The following is a 23,191-nucleotide window of genomic DNA, read 5'->3' on the forward strand; positions in this document are numbered from 1 at the left end:
TCAAATTACAAAATGCGATAATGAAAGTCGATTGATGGATATCTTGAAACAGAAAACAAAAGCTCAAAACGATGCGTAACTCTATCTACCCTTCAAACCCGGTTCTTCTTCCTGAAAACCCTCTTGATACTCTTCATTTCAACTCTCAGCATAAGACTACTCGTCACAACCGAGATACTGCTCAGCGCCATTGCCAAAGCCGCCCAAACAGGACTGAACCTCCAGTGCTCATTGACCATGACAGTTTCTTGACCAACGGTCTTCTCGTAGTGACCACTAACAATGGGATAGAAAACACCAGCAGCAACTGGGACAAGGCAGATATTGTAGAACACCGCCCAGCCAAAGTTCATTCGCACACGGTTGAATACACGTCGACTGAGTAGAACCAATTGGAGAATCGTGCTCAGATCCGAATTGAGGAGGATGAAACTGGCGGAGTTGATGGCGACGTCAGAGCCGGATGCCATAGCGATGCTTACATCTGCAGCGGCCAGAGCGGGGGAGTCGTTAACGCCGTCACCGACGAAGGCGACGATCGGGCGAGTCTTGCTCCGGTTTTGCGGGTTGACGCCTGTGGGTGATTCCTTCACTGATCTATCTTGTACCTGGCGCACGAAGCTTGCTTTCTCTGCGGGCAAGACGTTGGCCATCACGTTGGAACGTGGAATGCCCAGCATGTCTGCCACGGCATGGGCGGTTGTCTGGTTATCGCCGGTACACATGAACACCTCAACTTGGCGCTTGTTGAGCTGAGCAATGATGTCGATAGCTTCAGGCCGAATGGTATCCGAAGTTGCGAAGACAACTGCAGGAATGAATGGTGTAGGTTCGGAGGACTGGCAATCAAGACGTCGCAATGAGAGTATCGCTGTAGATTTACCTGCGGACTGGAACTTTGACAGCAAGTTGGAGACGAAGTATGTGTCGGATTCAGATGGTAGGATGCTGTGAAGAAGACGCTCGTTACCAATCGCAGCCTCGTACTGTTCCTTCCGTTCGGACTTGTCGTAGGACACGGTGAATGTTCCCTTCATTCCCTGCCCAGAAATCTCTTGGATATCAGAGGAATTAACAGCAACTTGTGGCTGCGAGGCACAAAAGGCAGAGATCGCCTGGGCTATCGGGTGGTTGCTACTCTCTTCTAGCTTTTGAGCTAGTGCCCATGCGACCTTCTGTAGTTCGTTATCCTTTGTCAAGATCTCGTGGTCGGAGACCTTAAGACTTCCTCCCTCGGTCAATGTACCCGTCTTATCAAAGACAATGGCGTCAAGGCGGCTGGCTTCTTGAAATGCTTCACCGCCACCTTTGACCAAAATGCCGTGCTTCGCTGCAAGCCCACCTCCGACAAAGAGCGCAGTGGGAGCAGCCAGTGCCAATCCACAGGGGCAAGCCACAACGAACACTGCGATGGCGAATTCCAAGCTCCAGAAGGTCCAACCACCTTGGGCGACATCCAGGTAGTCGCCGGGTAGCACTCCAGAATGTCCGAGAGCAAGCCAGATGATGAAAGTGAGAATGGCAATCAAGGTGATAACAGGCACGAAGTGGGAGGTGAGAAGATCAGCGATCCTCTCGAGAGGTGCACGTTTGCTCTGGCCCTCACGAATAACAGTAATGATTCGATCAAGCATGGACGATCCTCCGAGCTCGGTGATCCGAATGTGCACCGGATGACCGACATTGACCGATCCGGTGTAGACTTGGTCTTCAGCAACTTTTTTGACCGGGCGAGACTCTCCGGTCAAAGAGCTCTCATCAAACTGGTAAGATGCTTCTCCAACCACAATGCCATCCGCCGGAGGTGATGCGCCGTGGGGGATGCGGACGATGTCGCCGACCTCCAGGAGGTCAACACTGATGCGTTTCATTGACTCGGCTTCATTGCCCTCGTCACTCTCAGCATTTGTAGACTGACTCTCGATGAGCAGTGCCTCTGAGGGTCTGAGTTTGCCTAGCGATGTAACTGCATCTCCAGTCTTGGCTTTGCTGTAGGCCTCCAAGAATCGCCCGGCGAGGATAAAGAGGGTCAAGAAGACAACCGAATCAAAGTAAGTTGTGCTACGAGGACTGGATTTCGTACCCACAACAGCATCAACGATGAGGATCGCCAGGGAAGAGAAATAAGCCACCGATGTTCCTGCAGAAATCAGGAGGTTCATGCTGCCGAATCTGTAAAAGCGTCGCAAAATTGGCACTCGACTCCCAGGGCGCCACAGTGCGTGAATCTCTTTTATGGCTCGGGTGTGGAACACATCGGTGCCATAGAACATGACGGGTGTTGATGTGATGAAGAGAGCCCATTCCGTGCGAGTCACGCTGCCAGACCAGATTGTCTGGTCCAGATACATGCGAATTGGGTTGTCCGATGAGACCAGAGACATGAAAACAATGCCAACGATGAATGTTGGGATGGCTGAAGCAAAGACGAATAGCAGCCGAGCCAAAAGTCGGCGGCGCTCATACAATTGCATCGCACGAGACCGGTCTTCGATGCTAGGTGGGTGGTAAATGCTTGCAGTGAAAGCACCGTCGGCTCCGTTGACTGTTGCAAGTATGGAGCGAACAGTCAAGGTGGGCGGGCTGGGCGTATAGGACACTTTAACTATGGGTTTCTTCTCGCAGAGAGACTCCTCCACAGTGACATCTGGAAGAGTGTCCAAGGAACCTAGGACTTTCTCGGGACAGTGGTGGCAAAACATCCCCTCGACATGAATAGAGACTGTTCTCTTTTGGACAGGGCCAGCCTGGTCCTTGCTCTTAGCCAAGGGGTGCACACTAATGACTGCAGCGTCATATCCCAAGTCCTCAATCTTCTCCACGATCTTGTCCAAGTTCTCGCGTCCTTTAAACTCAACATTTCCGCTGTGTGAGAGCAGATTCACGGAGACGCTTATAATGAATGGAAGCTCTTCGATCCCTCGAGTCACAGACCCGACACAAGAGCCGCAAGTCATGCCGGTAATTGAAATCTCACTGACATAGCCTGTCGAAGATCTGTCGAGGCTTGGTGCTTTAGGGACTGGGTTGACTTCGTCCAAGAAAGCGTCAAAGCCAATATCATGAATCTTTTCGATGACAAGGTCAATATTCTCCCGGGGACCAAAGTACACCAGCGTTGCACTATTTGTAAGAAGGTTGACAGTAACATCCCCAATAAACTCCAGTTCCTGGACAGCAGCGGTAACAGAATTTACGCATGATGCACACGTCATGCCCCCGATGCTGATCCGTGCGGTAAATTCATCACTTGGCTGCGATGAGGGCTGACGCGTTTCGGGTATTTCAGGCGGGATCTTTGGAGTCGATGAGGCATCACGGTCCACCTGAGTTTCGGATGTAGTCACTGATGATGGAGTAGGGGCCTGCCAGACGGCCTCGGGGGATTTCTCATGCAGCGGGCTGGCCTCACTCTGGGTAGACAGACGGGAAAGTCTTTCTGCTTCCTCCTTCTTGCATGCATCGCAATTGGCAATATGCCGTTTCTCTCCGCTTGAGTGCAGCCGGTCTTTTATATTGGATGAGATGCTGGAATATGAGGTTCGAGGTGTGGAAAAGAGCGTTGATCCACGATGGTTCCATGAAGTGGTGTCGAGTTCGGATATCACGGCTGCGCGTTCATCATACGTCGTAACATGATGCACTTCAAATGCAGCGTGTATCAAAGCCACGACGAGGTCTGCAGGCGATACAGAGACGCCATGGGTAACGCGTACCTCGTGGGTGATGATCGACACGTCGATATCCCTGACGGTTGGGATTTCGGACAAAATTTCGGTGACATAGGCAACGCACGAAGAGCAGTGAACGTTGCTGACCCAGAAGACACTTCTCCTGGAATCAACCTCTGCATGTTGCTGCATATTTGGAGTGCGGGGAGGAGTCTTCGTCCCGGACATGATGATCTCCAGGATCTTGAATATTTCGTTTATCAAAGCAGCAAAGACTTCTTGCCAAGATGTGGCGTCGAAAGTCGGAAAATTAAATCAGCAAGTATGTGTCGAATATGTATGTGGTGGAAGTCTTGAGTCTCTGAAACACCCAGGGGCCCAGGGGTACCGCGCGGGTAGTAGGAGCTTGATATAGCAAATCGCCACGAGAAAACAACATCCACGACGGCGATGGCTACGTCATAAAGAAACAAATGTCAGGATCAAAGGCGAATGGGGCTGTCTGATGCATGTCTTGTAGACAAAAGAAAAAAAAAAAGAGTGGAAACGGGTGGATGACTCGCGAATGGCGAAGATGCGACATTTGTGCGTGATCCAAGGCGGAAGGCCGAACTACGCACAAATGCCGCATTAGCATTCCAGCCGTTGAGAGCCATGACGTTCGTGCAGTATGTAGCTAGGTCGGGCCTGGTTCGCCCTCAGAAGAAAAAGCACGTCTCAGACTCGAAGTTTGAAACTCAACCGCCTTCCATGTGCTTTTTGCATACAAGGATCAAAGTAATCACACGTTGGTCCAGAATCGGGCGTCGTCGGTGCCTGCGCAGTAAGGCAACATTGGAGTCCCATTTGTTTCCATTTTGGGACTAGTGCTCTTCTCTTCGGTCTGACTTATGTATCACGTGATATTGCCACAGGGACAATAGCACGGAATATCAGTGAATTTTGGAGAAGACCGGGGAACTATCCCGGTAGAAAATTAACTCGGCATTCCTTAAGCTCAGATTTCCACTTGTCCCACTGAACTTATCTCCGTAAAGCGCTGAACAGAATGTGGGTCGTGGCCGCCTCCCCGAGTTGAACGCGTGCCTTGCCCGTTTCCGACAGCTCCTTCACCGCTGAGCCACCCGTTAACGCCGAACAAAAAAACTTCACTTGGGTACCGCCCCCCCCCCCACCCGCGCGTTCTACTCTGCTCTTATCACTTATCACTTTACGCGCTTCACGTACTCGGGGTGGAATTATTCTCCAAGTTCGACTGATACTTCGGCAGAGAAACGATTGTCCTTGTCTCTCATTGTCTCTCCCCTCCTCATCCTCCTCCTCCTCCTCCTGCCGTCTTATCTCTCCACCTCTCCTCTTATCCTCGACTTTTTTCCCCTTCCTCATTGTCGCCCTTATCGACAACCTGCGCGCTATGAAGACGCGAATCTGATACGGCTGGAATCTCGTCTGAATAATTCTAGAGCTTTGAAGCATCTCGACCACTCGCCTGACTGACTGACTACGTGATATTACCACCACGCTCCGTTCCCCATTCCCGATCTTCCTTCTTCATGTCGAAGCCCGGCACGCGCATCAGCGTGACGCCCCGCGGGCCTCGTGCACCTGTCGGGCGTCTGGCTACTACCAGGGCTCCGACCCCGACTCCTATCAGGCGTCCTTCCTTAATCGGACGCCCTCAACCTTCTCGACCGACTACACATCCCAAGACTTCAAGCTGTCCCAACCCAGGCTGCCCCGCTCCCCACATCGTTGAAGATGAAGGCCAAAAGGTCTGCTCCGGATGTGGTACTGTCATCAGTGAATCCAACATCGTGTCCGAAGTCACCTTCGGTGAGACCTCATCCGGTGCTGCTGTTGTTCAGGGTACTTTCGTCGGAGAAGACCAGACCCATGTGCGCAGCTTCGGCCCCGGTTTCCAGCGAGGTGGTGCAATGGAGAGTCGAGAGATGACCGAAGCAAATGGAAACCGCTATATCAACCAGCTGGCACGAGCTTTGACCATCCCGGAGAGTGCTACGAAGGCTGCTGGCCAGGTTTTCAAGCTCGCCGTGGGATTGAATTTCATCCAAGGTCGCCGAACCAAAACTGTTGCTGCGGTATGTCTGTACATTGCTTGTCGTCGCCAGGACGGCAACACGGTCATGTTGATCGATTTTGCCGATGTACTGATGATCAACGTCTTCAAACTTGGTCGCACCTATAAAGCTCTTCTCGACGAGCTCCGCCTGGGAGGAAACGTTTTTCTAATGAACCCCATCGACCCTGAGAGTCTCATTTACCGATTTGCCAAACAATTGGAGTTTGGAACGGCTACCATGCAAGTCGCCGGTGAGGCTGTCCGTATCGTGCAGCGAATGAATCGTGATTGGATGACCACCGGTCGACGACCGGCCGGTGTCTGTGGTGCAGCATTGATTCTTGCTGCGCGAATGAACAATTTCCGCCGAACCGTCCGTGAGGTGGTCTACGTTGTCAAGGTGACAGAAATCACCATCAGCCAGCGCCTGAACGAGTTCAGCTCAACCGAGAGTGGAGAATTGACGGTTGATCAATTCCGCTCTGTACAACTAGAAAATGCGCACGATCCACCCTCCTTCACCCGAGCAAGAGAAGGTCGCAAGCCAAGTCACATCAACAAGAAGGGCGCAGAGACTGCAGCAGAACTTGAATGGGATACCGAAAGCGAATTTGGATCGGTTCAACCTTCAAGGGTTGACGCCGATGGCTTTGCCATTCCAAACCTGCCCATTGACCCTGCTTTGATGGAGAAGACACGCCGGCGTTCTTCCATTGCCAAGGCCGTGAACGAAGTCATCGAAAAGACCGAAAAGGATCAGGGTGATTCTAAGATCAAAGGCAAGCGGAAGCGAGAACCTCTTCCCGCCCCATCTGAGGAGCAAGTTGCATCCGAAGATGCTCTCGAAGATGAGATGCGGACCATGCTTGCCAAGGGCTCCAACATGATTGAGAGCATGGTCGAGCCCGAGCAGAAAAAGCACATTCCCGACGATACCGAAATTGCTGAGACCGAGTTCGAGGATGATCCAGAAGTCAAGAATTGCCTCTTGACGCCTTCCGAAGTCGAATTTAAAGAGACTATCTGGGTCTCCGAGAACAAAGAGTACCTCCGCACGCAACAAGCCAAGGCACTCAAGCGCGCGCTGGCCGAAGCAACCGCCGGTCCATCTTCCCATAAGCCTCGCAAGCGCCGCAAGGGCCGGATGGGCGACGTCTCCTACCTCGAAGGTGAGGGCGATGGCGAAGACGGCCGCAGCTCTCGTGCATCGACTCCCGCAGAAGCGACCCGTCGGATGCTGGAACGACGTGGCTACAGTAAAAAAATCAATTACAATGCTCTGAATGACCTCTACGGTGGAGAAGAAGCAGGCGAAAATGCCAAGGCTGAGAGTTTGAGCCGAAGCCAGAGTCGCAGCGTCAGTGTTGCCTCGCGCCGAAGCACCAGTCGGGCACCCGAGCCAGTATCTCGCCGCGGAGCTCGAGCCACCCCAGTGAAGGCACGCTCTACCCGTCCTCAGACTTCTGCTCCTCGGCCCACTCCGCCACCGACGCAGTCCCAGCCAGCCGAGCCAGTCTCCGGTCCCGCCGGCAAGGATGACCTTGGGGAGGAAGAGCACCCCGATCCGGACGATGTGGAAGATGATGAGGATGACGATATGGAGGATGACCACGTCGATGATGCATTCGCCGGCAACTACAGCAGGTACGATGAGGATGATTATTACGGAGGCAGTGACGATGACTTCTGAGCGACGGCATCTGGTGTGTGGCTTCGTTTTGTGTTCTAATAGATTATTTTCCGCTTGCTTGGTTTTAAAGGCATGATATCCTGTATCAATAAAGCAATCATTGACGAGTTGTCCCAATATCTTTTTAATAACTCTCCTTCTATCTTGACCGCTTCAACGCTCAGGCGCAAGGGCCACAAGCTTACTTGACCCTGCCCGTGCCGCCGAAGGGCTCTTAAGGCTGCCTTTTCCATGTTCCCTTTTATCCGCGTCATTTCCCGGGCCCCAGTGGCCCCAGATTAGCTATACAGTAGTTTTCGAAATCAGCTATACTGCCATACTCTAGAAATACTAGCAGATTGCGCAGGAGAACTTGGAGAAGGATATGCTACGACGTGAGATAAGAGTTGTAGCGAATAATGAATCTGAACTAATTTCTAAATAAAAGATCACGGCGATAACGTCACGGACCAAGCTTTCTTGGAGGCTGGGAACCCCCGCAATTTTAGGCCGCACTCATTTGAAGATCTTCCTCCTTCCTACAACACCAGGAACAGCCCTGATGACAATACGAGTGGCCATTATTGGCGCAGGGTATGTCCATGCCCTTCTTCAATTCTCCAAACGCTAATATTATGCAGCCCTGGTGGCCTGGTGACCCTGAAAACCTTGCTGGAGGCATCCAAGCCCGACCGGCAGATCGAGGCGTACCTCTTCGAAACGTATGTTTTCAGGCCTTGGTTCCCACATAGGTATTAACCTCTATTCCGCAGTGAGTCTGATGTCGGGGGTACATTCAACTATCGCTCTTACGAGAATGCCGAATTGGTGAGCAGTAAGCAGTTGACAACGTTCTCGGATCACCGCTTGCCGCCTGGGACTCCCGACCATGTTTCACTGCCCGAATACGTCGACTACCTCCGGTCTTATGTTGAGCGATTCAACCTGGGTTCATATATCAAGTTCAACTGTCCCGTGGTTCGCGTGTCTCCGCTCCATGATGGTTCCAAATGGGCTCATCGAGTGACCTATGTGGATCGGAATGATGGAGACGATACAAAGGAGAGTACTTTTGACTGCTCGCACATTGCCGTCTGCACTGGACTTCATGTTGAGCCGAATATTCCGGATATCCCAGGGATCGAGAATGTCCGGGGTGACGTATTCCACTCATCGCTTTACAAGAACCGTGATCAAGTAGCTGGCAAGAAAGTTCTTATCTTGGGATGCGGTGAAACAGCTATGGGTGAGTTTGATCCAAGCGAACCAGAAAGAGCTATCTAACACATTTGAAGATATTGCCTATGAGTCCATCAAAGCCGATGCCGAATCAGTCACTATGTGTTTCCGCACCGGCTTCCTCTCCTTCCCTAAGCAGCTCAGCCGATTCCAGGTATTCGGCAAGACCTTCAGTGGGGGCCTTCCAATTGATGGTCTCATTACCAACCTCTTCGAAACTGCATACGTCCATCGGGCAGTCGCTCAAAGCAGATTACGCTGGTTCATTTCCGACTTCGTGATCAAGCGAGTTCTCTGGTTCCTGACCGGAACCCAGGCCGGTATGAACCAGCATGTCGGCGCTCTTCCCAAAGAGCGATTGGGAAGAGCCTTTGTTTTCCTTAACAAGAGCAACAAGGCGATGCCTTATCTCAATCGTCCTTATAAGACACACAATCCATTATTAGCCTACATCGGCAACCGCTACATTGATCCTCCGGAGGATGCTGCATCCGAGCGAGTCGTTGACACTTGCACCTGGCCGAAATCTATTGATGATACGGGGCGAGTCCATTTCCAGCCAAACCCCGATAGAAAAGATTGGCAGCGTTTGAAAACCCGAAACATTCAGCCAAACTGCGTGATTTATTGCTCGGGGTATATTTCTCATATTTTGTTATAACCTGTCAATTCCAAGCTAATGGTACATTTCTTAGATACAAACAAACGTTTCCTTACCTTGACCCGTCATATCCGACGGCAGCAGACGCTCAAATCCGAAACATTATCAATTCATCACGTCCAGACATCGCTTTCATCGGCTTCGTGCGTCCCGGCGTTGGCGCAATCCCACCCATAGCCGAACAACAGGTGATGTGGTGGACGGCCCTCATCACAGGGCGCATGCAGATGCCCACGGATCCTCCCCATTATCATCTTCTTGCCGCCAAGGGATCTCGTATCCAATACGGCGTCGACCACAGCGCGTACATGAGCACGTTGGCCAAGGATTTCGGCGGTGCCCCAGGACTACTTGAGCTGTATCGTCACCATGGGTTGCAAATCCTGCTAATCTACTGCTTTGGTGCATCCTTCGTGACATTTTATAGGCTAATGGGGCCATTTGAGTCATCCGTTGCGCCTGAGATTTCCCGGACAGAATTGGCCGAGACTATTCTCCGACGGGGTTATATCGGAAACCTCTTTTTTGGCGCTATACCGATGCTCTTCTATGGCCTTGTCAATTCTGTGGCCTTGTTCCTCGACTTGATCGGGCTGCTTCCTCACGAATCAGAGATCGGGTGTGATGAATTTGAGATGAAGAGCAAAGCTTAATTGCTAGAAACCATATACATCGCTACCTTAGCGGTGATAGGGAAATGGAGAATGCGGTTGCTAGATGAAGATGCTAAGGAATATTAGATTTGAAGGCTAGACTAAACCAGCTCTTATGCTCGTTAGAGGGCTTTCATTGAGTGTTATAAATGGACCATACTTGACTGAAACTACCCAGGAAGGCCTTTATTAGAAGGAACTAGCCTCTAGGCACTACTCGATTTCAAAACATTGTGATCCACGTGTTTATGCAAGTCAAATACACATAGCTAAGCATTTGGCCTTGGCGTTGAAACAACAGGATTAGCGACTCCCTCCAAATTATAACCAACATCAATAGAAGGTCGAAGTACTGTAAATGAAAAAAAAAAAAAAAATAATAAATCGAAAAAAGATAAAAACCGCGCTAACTTTTGCCTATCTGGGCAAGTAACTTAGTGCAGGCTGACTAAGTCAACGATAAACAGTCCAAGCTTTGAACAGCGACCTCTGCAAGAACCGAAGGACCGACCATTGGACCTACCACATTGGCAGCACGTAGACCACACGTGGTCTCATCAGCTTCACTCCAATGCTGGAACCACTACATGCCTCCATTAGCCAACCCCTCCACGACCACCGCTCCCTCTCCATTCTATCCTTCTACCTAATCTCCTGCGCTGCCCTCACAATAAAGATCCTCCTCAACATATACCGCCGCTATCAAATCTGCAAGACGCAGTTAGATTGGCACCACGGCTATGGTCGTCAATTCGCCATATTCATTACCCTGTCGATCCTCAGCATAGTAACAACATGGTACTACATGTTCGCGTTCTTCGCGCATTCTTATCACAACTGGGAAGCCGGACAGTCACCCACACAGCAGGCATTGATTGAGGTGGCACCGCTTCTGGCAAAATGGGAGATGTGGCTGCGAGATAGTAAGCTGTTCCGGGAGGCGTGGGGAAGTGTGTTTGCGACGCCGGCGAGAACGTGGTGGAGCGGGCAGATTTTCCTCTGGACGATTGGATGGAGTCTTTTCTTGGGGGTCATGGGTCTGTATCTCATTCCATGTTTGGAAGTCACTTGAGAATATCGTTAACCCTAGCTCAGGCCGTCGGTACAACATCCCAAACGTGTGGATGTACATGCTGCTGGGGCAGATTGTTGCCATTTCCTTCGCGCAGAATTTGTTCTTCGTTACAGTCCTCGTCTCAAGCCCGAGTGTCACCCCAGCTACGAAGCTTGCCTGGGTGCCCCCCGCATTCCTCGAGCTTGCGCCAGTCGTGATATCCGGCCTTGGCGCTGCGGCTACACCTTTCGTCGCAAACACGCCGTACTTTATGCCCGTTCTCGCTATTCCTCATCTCCTATTGTTCGTCCCGGGTCTACTGTCCCCTCGAGTTCTACCGCAAGGCTGGGGAGCTTATATCGCTCACCCTACGCGGCGATATACCTCCTTGTACAAATGGCTGCTCGCAATCGGGGTGGCCATTCAGGCACAATCTACGTATTCGGTTTTTCTGGATGAATCTGCTTTTCTGGGAGCTTCAGTGGTCAATCTAGGGCGGAGATTGATGGATACGATGTTGGAGCATCCGGCTGTGAGTAGCGTTGGGTGGGATGTGATATGCTGTACGATTTCGGGGATTTTCTGGGTGTTGTTGCGGGGGTGGATTTGAGAACATACTTCAGTAACAGGCATGAGTCTGTCTATACATGTAATTCTCGGGTACACGTGAACTGATATCGATCCATGCTGTACATAAGTGGTCCTATTGGGAAATTTGAAGTCGACTAAGATTCTTCGGGAAACCAAGGATGGGTGCTAATCGAAAGATCGTGTAGTCTCCCGGAAAGTCCTCGCTGGCTCTACCGTGACAGCAGGACGGACTCGGTACCGTACTTGGCTCTCAGCCCAGCCCAGCCCACAATCAGCCCGCAACGCAACGCCATCCACGGTGTGTTGCAATCGGCCAATTGCCTGCAGCCCATGCTCCACTTTGAAACAGCCAAACAGCGCCGGATCCACTCGTTCCGTTCCCGTACGGTCACAGCCGCCCTGGTGGGTGCTCCAAGCGGGCGTATCGCCGTCAGGTACGGTAACCCTCCGCATTTGCAGATGGATCCCCGATCGCCTCGCCTCAGATCACTCGCAGCCCTCTTTGCGCTCGCCCTCTTTCTTCTCTTCTCCCACTCCCACTCCCACTTCCCTGGACCTGTCTTATCTTCTCTCTTCACCTCCCCCCCCCCCCTCTTTTGTCCTACCCTCACCTTTACTCCTTCTCTTTCCTCACCCTACCTTTCCTCCTTTATACTTCGCCTTTTCGTGATCTACAGGTGGTTGAAAGCTTATGGTGTGTAGCTCACTTAACCATACAGAACAGTTCCCTTCGCCTTCGTCGCCCCGAGGACATTCATCATGTGTCCAATGATTCTCAATCGCCTTTCCGATGGTCCCTCGATGGTCTTTTCTCCTCCCCAGGAACACGCCTTCGCTCAGTTCCCATCTCAATCCGTGCTGGATGGCCCCGGTACCTTCCATAGTTACCCTGCCAGCCCCAGTTCCGTCTTCGCAAGCAATGGCTCGGCCCAGCCCACTCCCAGCTCGAACTTCGCTTCCGCTCCTGCCGCACCCACGCCGTCTCGCAAGAGATCGCGTGACGAAGCTGCCTTCGAAGAGGCCGTTGCCCTGAACGTCCCCTCGGAGCCGGCGCCTACCCCGGCTCCGAAAGAGGAGCCCATTTATGGCGAGGGAATGGTGTTGCTGAACCCGAGCACTGGTATGGCGATTTCTGCCGACAGTCAAACCGGCACATGGTACGAAGAAGAGGCCGAGTTGCAGCAGATGAAGGCGGCGCTGGTCTCCTCGCGGTCGATCACGCTGCAGTCTGATGCCGCCGATATTAGTCGCAAGTCACAACGGCTGGACAAATCCGCCCCGGGTCTCGACGACATTGCGTTTTCGTCGATTCAGCAGCGCTTGAATGGCCCGGAAGCCGACCAGCACCGCACTCTCAACACTGGACCCGCGCCTCCAGCTGAACCTCTCATTGACGATGCCACCCGCCTCCTCGGCATCAGCTGGCAGCGCATTGACAGTGATGATGACATGGCCCCGGCCGTCCGTGGCTGGACCAAGTATATCGACAACCAATACTCGGACTATCTGCACGACTCGCAGATGCTCATCAAAAGCCGCGCCCTCAACGCCTATCTCGTAGCGGCAACGCCTACCAATGCGTTCTCGCCCGCCTTCTACCTGTTCAGCGACGACCTCACCCAGGCTCAGCTCGTGGCCTCTTCCTGGGAAGCATGCCTACACAATCTGCGCAGCTCCCCAATCGTCTTCGAGGGCATCGGCCCTCTCGTCGCCTCATCCCGATCCAACACTCCTCCCGCAGCCAGCCCCTTCACCGCTGCAGAAGGCGGCGTACCTCTTCTCCAACAAGCCCTCTCCAATCATGCGCCCACCAGCACCGGCATGGGAGCGGAATTGAACGGAGGCGTCGACATGGGAATGGAAATCGACTCGTAATAGAGAGGATTCATCTTCTATATTACTCCAATTCGCGAATTAAAAAACCACCGATCGAGCGACCCGACTTTGCCGACTACGCGACGCGACATCCGCCCGATCGACTTCAATTATTCTGTTTTTCTGATAGTTTACTGGATTTAGCTCGGCAACTCACTAGCGCCTAACTTACCCAGTTCGGCAACCCGCTCCACTTCTCGCCCTGGGAGGCTGAATGGGTTACAGTGTTGATATGACCTACCGGGGAGTTGGGGCTCTGGCGTAAATGCGGAGTTCTCTTCGCCTGTCTTTTGGCTTGGTATCCATCTTATTTTATTCTACGACTTCAAATGAAAAGAAATCCCATGAACTATTCAATATTGAATCTACTCAACTAAAAGACCTTTTGACAGATGGCTTTCCGAAGTTGCTAGTTCTTCAAAGAAACATTTGCTCGAAGAGCTGCCAGTGCCATCACCAGTTCACAGCAACTTACTTCCCCGGCCCCCGCACTTCAACTCCGTGGCGATGCCAAAGATGTGCCGAAGTAGAATCTTCTCATGGCCAGGTGGAGAGGTTAATACACCCTGGTAGCTACATAGTTGATCTCTACCTTACCTCAGTGGCTATTACCAAAACAGGCCACATCATGAACTATGTACCTGCATTTACCTTGTTCTCACGACGGAAACCAATACATCATCTTGCCATCATTCAATCATTCACACACCCTTCGGTAATGCGATCTAGATAGTACGCTTGAGTGGGAAATAGACGGAGCAGCCTTCAAAAAGTCTATTGGAATACTATTCAGACAACGAAGGGGAAGAAACACCAGTAAAGAAGGTCCAAAGCAATCCGACACCAGAGCTCGTGCAATGTCTAACATCAAATCAATGTTCGTGGAAAAGGAAAGAGTAACATGGAAAATAAAGTACGACAGTAAAACCACCTATGGTTCAACTGTATACATCACTGCAATGCGGTCGAGAAAGGAAAGGGGGAAGGAACCGGAGCTCTTCGGGATTTTCCATCGCAGCGCGAGGACTCCGGAAACAAGGGCCGGCCACCGGCTGGATTTCCTGCATTCGCCGGTCCCGGCCCGTGGGTGAAAAAAGGAGATGTGTTGAGAACAATCATGTTCTCCGCGCGTCCAACACTACGATAGAGTCCAAGATCATTCCAGAGTCGTGGACAACCTCCAGTCTTTCCTCTGTAAGCACCAATAGCCATTTTCACGGTAATGCTGGTGACATCGAAAGATCAGCGCATTTAAGCGTTGCCAGAGGCGGCACCACCCAGCATGCCCTTGACCTGGTTAACCCGCTCCGGGGCATAGCTGGGAGCCATGGCACCGACGAAGAGGAAGAAAACCAGAGCCGCAGCGCCGAAGATGACGAACTTGCGTTGCGCGGGTTTGGTGTTGCCGTACTCGGCCCACGCGCGGCCAGCCTGGCTGGTGTACTCGCGCATCTTGTCACTACCGAGCTTGTAGTACACAAGTCCGACCAGGGCAAGCGAGTAGCCGAAGAACTGGAGGCCGGAGACGGGGGTGTTCCAGATCATCATGGAGGCGGCTACCAGAAGGATATCCTTCAGGACTCCGCACAGGGTCATGACCAGAGAAGAGGTCTTGCCGATCAGGAAAACGACGGAGACGTTCAGCAGGAAGGCAACCATGGCGTTGGCAAGGAGAACCCAGATGCCGACACCGTAGATGTGGTCCATGGTGACGCGGGGAACCTCGAGGAACAGAGCAACGGAACCGTTCATAACGGCGCAGACGGGGGCGAAGTAGTACAGAGAGACCATAGGGTCCATCTTGTACTCGGCGGAGCTGAGCAGGCGCTGCACCATGACCAGACGGGTGGCCTCGAAGACGATACCGCCGAGCTGGAACAGGAAACCGACCATGACGAACTTGATCTCGCCGAAGGAGGCAATAATAACACCAACGACAATAATTGAGACGTTCGCGAGGGTCTTGTAGTTGACGGGAGCCATGCCCATACCCCAGGTAGCGAGCAGGACAGCGACGGGGGTGGTAGCCTGCAAAAGGTCCAATTGTTAGCGACGTTTGGAGTCCACTGTAAAACGCGCAAAAAACATACCTTCAACATCTGAATAAAGGCCACACTCAGGTACAGATAGGTCATGTTACCACAGATCAAGCTCAGACTGAACATGAGACCGATGGGGACGATAGCGCGCAGATAGACGCGGCCGGTCATCTTCACGGACTTGCGGCCATCGAGGACAGTGGTGGTGCGGGCCAGGAGCTGGGTCATGATGGTCGCGAAGGTCAAGTGCCATGTTGTGAGGATAATGGGGAAACGGAAGTTGGCGTAGTCGAGAAGGTGCTTGTTGAAGAGGATAACGGTGGAGCTCAGAGTGATCCAGACACTGGGTTATTGGGTATCAGCTAATGTGTTTCCCTCGTGTCTTGTCAAGTTTTCAACTCACCTCACGTAGACGGCGGGGTGGAAAGCCGCCTTGGGAGCCTCCTGCTTCTCCGCCGACGGGTTGACGGTGGGCAGAGTCTCACGCGGGGTCTCGCCGGACGCGCGGACCTTCTCGCCTTCGGACATGGTGAAGGCGCGAGTTTGATCGAAGAAGAACTGTTTCAATTCGAAAGGCCGGGGCCGGGAAAGGCTACCTTGGCTGAAGGCAGAGGAAGCCACGAGGGATAAAAGAGAATTACAAAGGGCTAAGGGACACTAAGTGTCTGGTTAACAAGTGCGACTGAGTTGGGCCAAAAAAGAAACGCGTGAACGAGTGGATGAAGAAACAATGGAAAGTTGAAGGGATGAAATGGCGCACGTACTTCGGGGAGGGAATCGACTTATTGATACCACGAGCAAAGGGACTGGACCGCTGGAACCTGGAACCTGGGACCTGGGACCTGGGACCTGAGAAAAAAGAAATGAAGGCAATGGTTAGTGTAAAATAAGAAGGTCCAGGATCCGCAGATTAATCAAGTGAAGCTGCAAACAGAGTGGAACGGGGAAACGGGGAAACGGGTCTGTTGTCGATAACGGTCACGACGTGACCGTGACGGGCCTCGCTCAGGCCACCTGTACATTTCCCCGCCTGGACCGGGGGCATCCACCCGCCCGGGGCCGTGTAATACCGATACCCGTACACGGTACGATACACCGCTGAATCCACGCTCGTGGCGACTCCTATTTTTCCCTGAGCCTCGCACCAATAACATCGGCTCGTCCCTCCACCCGCTGACCGAGTCTTACTTTCTCTTTACCTTGGGCTATATTTGGACGTGGCCTGCTATCTGTTTACTGACACCCCCAATTGGCACAAAAAGAGGGAAAATGTAACCTGCCCTACTGGACGCATGGCGTCGGGTTTGAGACAGAAAACACCGGCCTGTCACCATCCCGGGCAACGCTGATCCAAATTAACGGACAGTTGACACTCGCCGCATTACGCAAGCAGCTGTTGGCCAAGACCCACGGGAACCCGCGTTCAGCGTCCCTCGGAACCCATCTGGTCCCTTACGGGTGGAGAATGCGGCGATCGTCTTGAGAGGCTGTGTCTGACGCCATTGCCCCGTTCAGGGACTCTGAGTCCTTTCGGTGGGCCTTTTGGGGGCAGGCTAAGAAATAGGCAAAGGCCGGGGGCGCCAGGGGGTGGCCAGAGCCGATATCGACCGTGACTGGTGGTGGAGGTCTCAGATCAAAGAAGCTTTTTTTGCGCTGTTTCTCTCCTCCGTACCAGTCCCGGCCTTGTCCGTGACGGGGGCCAACTTCTGGTTCGAGAAGTTCTTCGGGCCATTTGTCGATCAATCAAAAAAAGATCGGTGCCTGCGGTTATTATGAGAGGATCCTCGTCGTCGTTTCTTGTTTGGGGAGGACAATCAGTGGAACCTCGCCTCCGTGCACATGTACTGGGTACCCTTGAATCCTCGGACACCGCTCGATCGAAGGGACGATCGCCGGCTGAGCGGGTTCGGGAGGGTTCAGGGTTTTTGGGGGTTTTTTTTTTTTTTGGGAGTACGGTACGGAGTAAAAAGTAGTCAATTGAGTCCCTTATACAAGGACTCTATCCCAAGGTCGGCCACGAGCGTCCAGCCAGGTCTATCACATCACAGTTACAACCCCCGTTGCGGCTATACACAACGTGCCAGACAACATCGGTGGCGTCCTTAGCCCGAACCGATCGGGGATCTCCCCCTTGTCGACCGTTTCCAATAATTAATAATGGGACTTGTTGGATTTGCGAATAAAATCCTCGGAGATGGGAAAGACGATAAGAACATTCTTAATTCGTGCAAGGACCCTGAAACCCGCCAAGGATGATTCTGCGTGTCGAGATCCGCATTCGAACGACACTCGAGCAGCCCCCTTTGGGAATCACGATAAGCCCGGAGACCAATCGACGGCCCTGCACGGTTTGTGATAGATTCGATAGTTTAAAAGTCAGAGTCTGGCAGGTGGCGCCGTGACAGCGAATGGCAAAACGACAAAACGAGAAAATCACAAAGCAGAAATCGAGAAAAACAAGAAAAAAATAAAAATAAAAAGGAGATACCCAGAAGCGTACGTGTTCAGTGTGTACTGTACACAATGTGCCCGGTGGGGAAACAGTTCTGTTCGCGGCCCCTGAGCCAGGATCACGACCAGTGGGGATGGCGCTTGGGACAATGTGTCCAGACCCAGATCGAAGTTTGAAGCAGACTGCTTTCATTTCAAGTAATAATCTAGTCGGTGCTAGCCCACCCGGCGTAAACCTGAAACATACACACTCTCCACTTCGACACCGCTCTGCGAAAGTGCCGGTTCCGTATCCCTATCCACGGTTGAACAACTTTCCCTCTTCATCCTCCTTTATTATCTCCCTCTTCCCCTGCCCTCACCTGCAGTCTACTTGCTGCTCCGTTCTTCTTCTATGCTGAACATCGCCCGCAAGACCTTCAAACGCGTGCCCAGCTTCCAGGACCTCCTTCAAGGCAGGATGACCCACCCCGACATGTAAGGACCTCCTCCCCTCCGTTCATCTAGCCTCAAGCTGATTCAATTACTCTAGTTCCGTTGACGTTCTCGTCATTGGCGCTGGCCCGACTGGTTTGGGTGCCGCCAAGCGTCTCAACCAGATCGTGAGTGTTTTCTACCCCGTGGAGGGGGAGCAGATTCTCCCCGGAAAAAAAAAGAAAAAGGGGGCGATGGAGGGGTACGGAGACCATTGAAGCTAACCAATTGTCTAGAATGGCCCCTCGTGGTTGATTATCGACTCCAACGAGATCCCCGGTGGTCTTGCTTCCACTGATGTGACCCCTGAGGGCTTCGTAAGTTTCTCCTGAAGTTTTGGCGTGGTTTACCCCGCCAAAATAACATCGCGGAAGAAAAAAAATCACTGACCGCCGCAACAGCTCTACGATGTCGGTGGCCACGTTATCTTCTCCCACTACAAGTACTTCGACGACTGCATCAACGAGGCCCTCCCCAAGGATGAGGACTGGTACACTCACGAGCGTATCTCGTACGTTCGCTGCCAGAACGAATGGGTCCCCTACCCCTTCCAGAACAACATCTCCATGCTTCCCAAGGAGGAGCAGGTCAAGTGCATTGACGGCATGATCGATGCCGCTCTCGAGGCCCGTGTTGCCAACACCAAGCCCAAGAACTTCGACGAGTGGATCGTCCGCATGATGGGTGTTGGTATTGCCGACCTCTTCATGCGTCCCTACAACTACAAGGTCTGGGCCGTCCCCACCACCAAGATGCAGTGCGCTTGGCTCGGTGAGCGTGTCGCCGCCCCCAACCTCAAGGCCGTGACCACCAACGTCATCCTGAACAAGACCGCCGGTAACTGGGGCCCCAACGCTACCTTCCGCTTCCCCGCCCGCGACGGTACCGGTGGTATTTGGATTGCCGTGGCCAACACCATCCCCAAGGAGAACACCCGCTTCGGTGAGAAGGGCAAGGTCAGCAAGGTCAACGCCAACAACAAGACCGTCACCCTGGCCGACGGTACCACCATCGGCTACCAGAAGCTGGTCTCCACCATGGCCGTCGACTTCCTGGCTGAGGCCATGGACGACAAGGAGCTGATGCCCCTCACCAAGCAGCTCTTCTACTCCTCCACCCACGTTATCGGTGTCGGTATCCGTGGTAAGCGCCCCGAGCGCATCGGTGACAAGTGCTGGTTGTACTTCCCCGAGGACAACTGCCCCTTCTACCGTGCCACTATCTTCTCCAACTACTCCCCCCACAACCAGCCCGAGGCCTCCAAGAAGCTCCCCACCATCCAGCTGGCTGATGGCTCCAAGCCCAAGAGCACTGAGGCTCAGGAGGGTCCTTACTGGTCCATCATGCTGGAGGTTTCCGAGTCTTCCATGAAGCCCGTCAACCACGAGAAGCTCCTGGCCGACTCCATCCAGGGTCTGGTCAACACCGAAATGCTCAATGCCGACGACGAGATTGTCTCCACCTACCACCGCCGCTTCGACCACGGCTACCCCACCCCCTCCCTGGAGCGTGAGGGTGCCCTCGCCCAGATCCTGCCTAAGCTGCAGGAGAAGGGTATCTGGTCGCGTGGTCGCTTCGGCAGCTGGCGCTACGAGGTCGGCAACCAGGACCACTCCTTCATGCTGGGTGTGGAGGCCGTCGACAACATTGTCAACGGTGCCGTTGAGCTGACCCTCAACTACCCCGACTTCGTCAACGGTCGCCAGAACACCGAGCGTCGTCTGGTGGACGGTGCCCAGGCCTTTGCCAAGAAGAGCCTGCAGTAGATAATTTGTCCTTTTCATTGATACAACTTGCACGAGATCACACCGTCACGGGAAAAAAAAGATATACACGCGAAAGGGAGCATTTGAAGCGGCATCTGGAGACCATCTTTGTTGGCGTTTCATGTGATTCTAATCCCCCATACTACTACTACTACCCTTTTTCACACAATGTCTTCTCTTCTCACCTAGAGCCGTTTGCTAGAGGTCTACCTTTTCTCGATACACATTTTTTTTAGACTTGCTTGCTTACTTTAATTGACTCCTATTGACGAATCCCAAGATGCGCTATTGATCATGAAATCTAGAACTGTTCTATTGGTGTTCACCCCTTGATGGAACAATTCGACTTGTTACCGACCACCCAGTAACTACGTCGCGGCATTTTCGGCCACCTTACTCCACCGTGCATATCCCGGTTCAATACAACCCTCGACCAAGTCTCGCCTCACAAGGTCATTATCTTTTGCCACACGAAGATCTCCAACTCCCAAATCCCAGGAATCAACGACCCTGGCAAACCCAACGGCATGTCTGAACAAGTGACCCCTGGACACCCGATCGAGGCGCCTCAACCAATCGAATTGACCAGCACCAAAAGACACGGTACTTTGGTTCTGGCTTGCGATTACTGTAGTGGCGTCGACAGTGGGTCCACAAGCCAAGCGTCTGGGACACACGGCTGAGAGATTAAAATTAAATTTCGCCTGTTACTATGGATAGAATAGATTACAGCCTCTTTCTGGTTGCACCCATGCGTGGCACCTTCTTGGGTTGATGGGTCCTGAACGTTTGTTACCCGGATAACGTCCGCCGGAAATGGTAGTAGTTGGTGGGGGTGATAACGGGAAACTCAAGCTTAAGTTCTCGGGATTGTAGTGCAACGGTCGACCCGATCCCGGTGAGGTTCACATGGGAGTGTTTGATTTATCGGTTCGCCGAGTGCTGCAACGGAAAGTGCTTGGAAGGTATTTCCGCATCAGGATGATAGATATGGCTTACACGTGACTTTATTGCCTGATATTCAGGGGGTTCAACGTTGACACCTCTGATGCGGGCCAAACAAAGAACAAGCCCACGGCACGTGCGAACATCTCATTCGCTTTCTTTTCTCAATCTGATGTGGAACATCCATCACCTGTCCAGGACTTGAGATCAATCCCCAGCTGTTCCGCTGCATCCACCATTGGGCTATGGCGCCGGCCATGTCACGCACAAATCGAATGTGGTCTCGGAGAGAGATTGAGGGATTGATAGCAAATGGGCAAAAGATTATCATATTTGGTGATCGGGTACTGAAGGTCGACGCGTGGATGCCATATCACCCAGGCGGTGATAAATCAATATTGCACATGGTCGGTCGAGATGCGAGGGACGAAATCACAGCATTCCATTCAGAGGAAGCACAGACACATATGCAGAGGTATGTGATAGGGAGGATACATGGAAGATGGGAGAATTTCTTGCCTCCGATACAGGGAGGAATATTTAGAGCGCTGGTATCGAAGGACCACGAAGCCGAATCCGAAGCGGAAGCGGAAGAAGATGCTAGCTCATCTGGACGGTCGACACCGCCATCACTGGTCTTCGATAGTGAAGAGATTGGATACAAAGTTCGTCTGAGGAGTATAGGCAATGTCACGCCTGTTTCTCGACCTTCATCATCAGAGCCGGAGCCGGTCCACTTTAAGTCTGCGGAAGCATCAATAGCCCACGCGATATCATCGGATTTTTCAAAATATCCTCATCTTGATCAAATGTCACAACACGAGGTCATCTCTAAGTACCGCCAGCTCGATGAAAAATTGCAATCCGAAGGACTCTATCAGTGTCGTTATAGCTCTTACGCTGTCGAATTCATCCGATACTCGACTCTTTTCGCTTTGTTCTTAATATCCCTTCACTACTCATACTACGCTCTTTCGGGTCTTTTCCTCGGTTCGGCCTGGCACCTACTTTCATTCCTCGTTCACGATGCTGGTCACCTAAGTATAACACATGGGTTCCACACAGACACCTGCATCGGAATTTTTGTTGCAGATTTCATTGGCGGTCTTTCAGTCGGTTGGTGGAAACGGAACCACAACGTCCATCATATAGCAACCAACTCACCCGAGCACGATCCCGATATCCAGCATATGCCATTTTTCGCCATCTCTTCTCGATTCTTTGGTTCCCTACGCTCAACCTACTACGACCGCGACATGCCCTTAGACGTTGCAGCACGGTGGTTTATCAAGCACCAGCATTATCTCTACTATCCCATACTTTTAATGGGCCGCTTCAATCTTTACCGCCTAGCATGGTCATACCTACTAGATCCGAAGCAAGCACCCCGTAAAGGCTCAGCATGGTGGCATCGCTACCTTGAAATGACCGGCCAGGTATTTTTCTGGTACTGGTACGGCTACCGAACACTATACCTCTCGATTCCGACATGGTCGTCCCGTATCGGGTTCCTATTCATTTCGCATATGGTCACCGCTCCGTTGCACGTCCAACTCACGCTTAGTCACTTTGCCATGTCGAGTGCCGATGGGGGTCTCCACGAATCTTTTGCTCAGAAGATGGTCAGAACGACGATGGACGTCGATTGTCCACCTTGGTTGGACTTTATACATGGTGGTCTCAATTTCCAGGTCGTCCACCATTTGTTCCCTCGTCTGCCGAGACATAACCTCCGCCAGGCGCAGAATCATGTTAAGGAATTCTGCGATGATGTCGGAATCCCCTATGTAATGTTCACTTTCACGCGCGGCAATAAGGAAGTTATTAGCAGACTAGGCGAGGTTGCTGAGCAATTGAGGGTGATGGAGGAATGTGGAAAAGTTGCTGCGAAGGATTTGATTGAGGGCCACCACAGCCATTGATTATTTTGTTTTGGTCTGTTCTGTCTTGTGTTATGAGATAACTAATGCGAGGAGAAGGGACACCAGGAGCCAATCAACTTGGATCAGTCAGCAGGAACGGT

At 52.3% G+C, this 23,191-nt stretch overlaps 7 protein-coding genes across 7 annotated transcripts; 5 read left to right on the forward strand and 2 right to left on the reverse strand.

Annotated features, from left to right (window-relative positions):
* Window positions 1-92: 92 nt before the first annotated feature.
* On the reverse strand, window positions 93-3,899 carry N7498_003623 (putative copper resistance-associated P-type ATPase; the record flags this gene model as incomplete). The annotated part of the gene is made up of 1 exon (XM_058450685.1): window positions 93-3,899. One exon carries the CDS (start codon window positions 3,897-3,899, stop codon window positions 93-95), a length of 3,807 nt encoding a protein of 1,268 aa, XP_058310147.1.
* A 1,325-nt stretch (window positions 3,900-5,224) lies between these two features.
* Window positions 5,225-7,441, forward strand: N7498_003624 (transcription factor TFIIIB subunit BRF1; the record flags this gene model as incomplete). The annotated part of the gene is made up of 1 exon (XM_058450686.1): window positions 5,225-7,441. One exon carries the CDS (start codon window positions 5,225-5,227, stop codon window positions 7,439-7,441), a length of 2,217 nt encoding a protein of 738 aa, XP_058310148.1.
* Window positions 7,442-7,965: 524 nt separating this feature from the next.
* N7498_003625 (flavin-containing monooxygenase) lies at window positions 7,966-9,973 on the forward strand (the record flags this gene model as incomplete). Its single annotated transcript, XM_058450687.1, has 5 exons — window positions 7,966-8,014; window positions 8,062-8,142; window positions 8,194-8,666; window positions 8,716-9,295; window positions 9,355-9,973. Exons 1-5 carry the CDS (start codon window positions 7,983-7,985, stop codon window positions 9,971-9,973), a joined length of 1,785 nt encoding a protein of 594 aa, XP_058310149.1. The 5' UTR covers window positions 7,966-7,982.
* Window positions 9,974-10,544: 571 nt separating this feature from the next.
* Window positions 10,545-13,493, forward strand: N7498_003626 (uncharacterized protein; the record flags this gene model as incomplete). The annotated part of the gene is made up of 4 exons (XM_058450688.1): window positions 10,545-11,010; window positions 11,069-11,330; window positions 11,804-12,052; window positions 12,338-13,493. 4 exons carry the CDS (start codon window positions 10,545-10,547, stop codon window positions 13,491-13,493), a joined length of 2,133 nt encoding a protein of 710 aa, XP_058310150.1.
* Window positions 13,494-14,744: 1,251 nt separating this feature from the next.
* On the reverse strand, window positions 14,745-16,060 carry glfB (uncharacterized protein; the record flags this gene model as incomplete). The annotated part of the gene is made up of 3 exons (XM_058450689.1): window positions 14,745-15,521; window positions 15,584-15,875; window positions 15,936-16,060. 3 exons carry the CDS (start codon window positions 16,058-16,060, stop codon window positions 14,745-14,747), a joined length of 1,194 nt encoding a protein of 397 aa, XP_058310151.1.
* Window positions 16,061-18,377: 2,317 nt separating this feature from the next.
* Window positions 18,378-20,223, forward strand: N7498_003628 (protoporphyrinogen/coproporphyrinogen oxidase; the record flags this gene model as incomplete). The annotated part of the gene is made up of 4 exons (XM_058450690.1): window positions 18,378-18,460; window positions 18,516-18,585; window positions 18,694-18,774; window positions 18,859-20,223. The coding sequence occupies 4 exons, from the start codon at window positions 18,378-18,380 to the stop codon at window positions 20,221-20,223; spliced, it is 1,599 nt and encodes a 532-aa protein (XP_058310152.1).
* Window positions 20,224-21,443: 1,220 nt separating this feature from the next.
* Window positions 21,444-23,090, forward strand: N7498_003629 (fatty acid desaturase; the record flags this gene model as incomplete). The annotated part of the gene is made up of 1 exon (XM_058450691.1): window positions 21,444-23,090. The coding sequence occupies one exon, from the start codon at window positions 21,444-21,446 to the stop codon at window positions 23,088-23,090; it is 1,647 nt and encodes a 548-aa protein (XP_058310153.1).
* Window positions 23,091-23,191: the final 101 nt, after the last annotated feature.

The sequence above is a fragment of the Penicillium cinerascens genome (assembly GCF_028974065.1).
Source record: "Penicillium cinerascens strain IBT 15544 chromosome Unknown contig_24_segment0_segment0, whole genome shotgun sequence".
NCBI classification, from domain to species: Eukaryota; Fungi; Ascomycota; class Eurotiomycetes; order Eurotiales; family Aspergillaceae; genus Penicillium; species Penicillium cinerascens.